The 2,019-nt window shown below is 48.9% G+C and overlaps 1 protein-coding gene across 1 annotated transcript; it reads right to left on the bottom strand.

Annotated features, from left to right (window-relative positions):
• Positions 1 to 325: 325 nt before the first annotated feature.
• LOC147427158 (uncharacterized) lies at positions 326 to 1,349 on the bottom strand. The gene is made up of 2 exons (XM_086498082.1): positions 858 to 1,349; positions 326 to 730 (listed from the first exon to the last, which is right to left on the bottom strand). Exons 1-2 carry the CDS (start codon positions 1,147 to 1,149, stop codon positions 576 to 578), a joined length of 447 nt encoding a protein of 148 aa, XP_086354208.1. The 5' UTR covers positions 1,150 to 1,349; the 3' UTR covers positions 326 to 575.
• Positions 1,350 to 2,019: the final 670 nt, after the last annotated feature.

The raw sequence follows: 2,019 nt of genomic DNA, 5'->3' as shown, positions 1-2,019 counted from the left end.
AACTTCAATGCATGGCAAAAGGGGCTTAAAATAACATAATTGCAGCATTAACTACCCAGTGACGAGTTTAACAAGGCTAGTGCGTTTTATTTAAATCATTTTATCTTGGTACACTTTCTTAAGGCAAATTCCAAATTGAGGGGCCCTAATTCATGCAGCGACTCCTTGATCAGATCAACATCGAGCATTTCTCATGTTTTGTGAGGTCATCCCACAAAGCCATGCTTGACCTTCCAAGCTATTAATAATGATCTCTCTCTCTCTCTCTCTCTCTCTCTCTCTCTCTCTCTCTCCAACCCAACTTAGCAAGACTGCAAACACTGTATATGAGAACGATTGACATTATAGATGGTGGAAGAGTCGTAAACATATACATCAAGGCCTCCCGTGCAGGGACGAGTGGAGAAGAAACCATTGGGCTCTCTCTCTCTCTCTCTCTGTACTGCTAGGAGGGCCGTGCCTTGAGTTTTCCAATGGTGCTCGAATTACAGAGGGGAAGAGTAGCTGATGGACATGACAAGGTTGCAATAGCTTCTCATCAAATTCAACACTTGTAACGCGTAGTAGCTACTTCACTAGCATCCTATCTTTACAACATGATGATTGTTCAAGGGTTGATCTCTGGTAAGGTGATGATGCTTGCTCGATAGTGGCTTGTGTGCATTCACGGCCGTCAGGAAGCCCTTCGCATAGGCGCCCGGTCCTTGCTGGGAGAAACAAGTAAGCACTTCTGCAAAGAACAAGGTGGGAGACTCGTTACATAGCAAGTAATACAGCACAGATCTCTCTCTCTCTCTCTCTCTCTCTCTCTCTCTCTCTCTCTCTCTCTCTCTCTCTCTCTCTCTCTGATATTGTACCTTCAAAGCTGATAAGGCGATAACGGTGGCCGCTGCGAAGAGGTGCATCCGAGGCAAGAAGCTTGAAGGAATGCAGAGGAGCGGGGTTAGAGGTACTGGAGGGGGTACTAGGCAAGGCCAGGGGGTGGACGATGGAGGAGCTGGACATGAGGGCCACGAAGTAGCCAGGGTAGGCGGACATGAGACGTTGAGCAGAGAAGGAACTCTGCATGTCCATCACCACCCTCTCCACGCGGCCCCCTGGCACCTCCACCAATGCGCCTGCCATCTCTGCAGCCTGGCAGTTGCCCATCGCCCCGTCTGTGTGTGTATGTGTTTTGTCTCTCTCCCCCTCTAAAAGCAAGGACTTTCGCCCACAAAAGCCATGCGATGAGGCACTTGTTGAAGCAAAGGGCCCGGCTAGTAGTTAGGCTAGAGACTAGGCTTCAACATCCGTCGACGATTGCCACATGAAGCCCTTTCCCTGTGCGGTGTGAAGGGGTTGTTCGTGAAAGGGATAGAAGAAAGCGGGAGAGAGAGAGAGAGAGAGAGAGAGAGAGAGCGCAATGAGGGGCACAGCGGATGGAATCTGGTACTGACTGCCTCTCGTATATGTGTGTGTGTGTGTGAGAGAGAGAGAGAGAGCGCTTATGGGTCGTAGACCCCTAGACTCTAGTATTATATGTGCGTGAAGGTTGCAAGGCAGGGGCCGCAGGGCTGTCATTTCAACCCTGCACATTCAACCCTGCATGCATGCAGGTTGCACCAATATAGCCACCTGTTAAAGGTGGGATGCACATTGTACTCCCGTCCCATGTGTATTAGAGACCACAGAGATAGAGACTAGTGGGGTGTGTGTGTGTGTGTGAGAGAGAGAGTGAGAGAGTGAGCTAGAGAGAGAGTGTGTTGAACCCATTGAATCCAAAGAAGAGCATGCCTCTAGGTACCTACATGAGCATCCGCTTTACATGTAGAGAAAGACGGGGTGTGATCTTGCCTACACTTTGATAAAGCCCTTTTTCACTGGGCCCTTTGCCTCCTCGAGATGCACATCCAGCATCAAATACCTCTCCTCTTTTCAACCTTTGCTTCATTTATTTGACAGCCCACCCAAGGATCTCCACCCAAATTTGCATAATTTATTCATGCTACGATGCAACTTCACCTTATCATAAAGACATTG

Source organism: Adiantum capillus-veneris, chromosome 24 (genome assembly GCF_014529385.1).
Source record: "Adiantum capillus-veneris isolate H3 chromosome 24, ASM1452938v2, whole genome shotgun sequence".
Classification (NCBI taxonomy): Eukaryota; Viridiplantae; Streptophyta; class Polypodiopsida; order Polypodiales; family Pteridaceae; genus Adiantum; species Adiantum capillus-veneris.
Note: the sequence above shows the minus strand (reverse complement) of the source record. Positions and strands in the feature narration are given on the sequence as shown.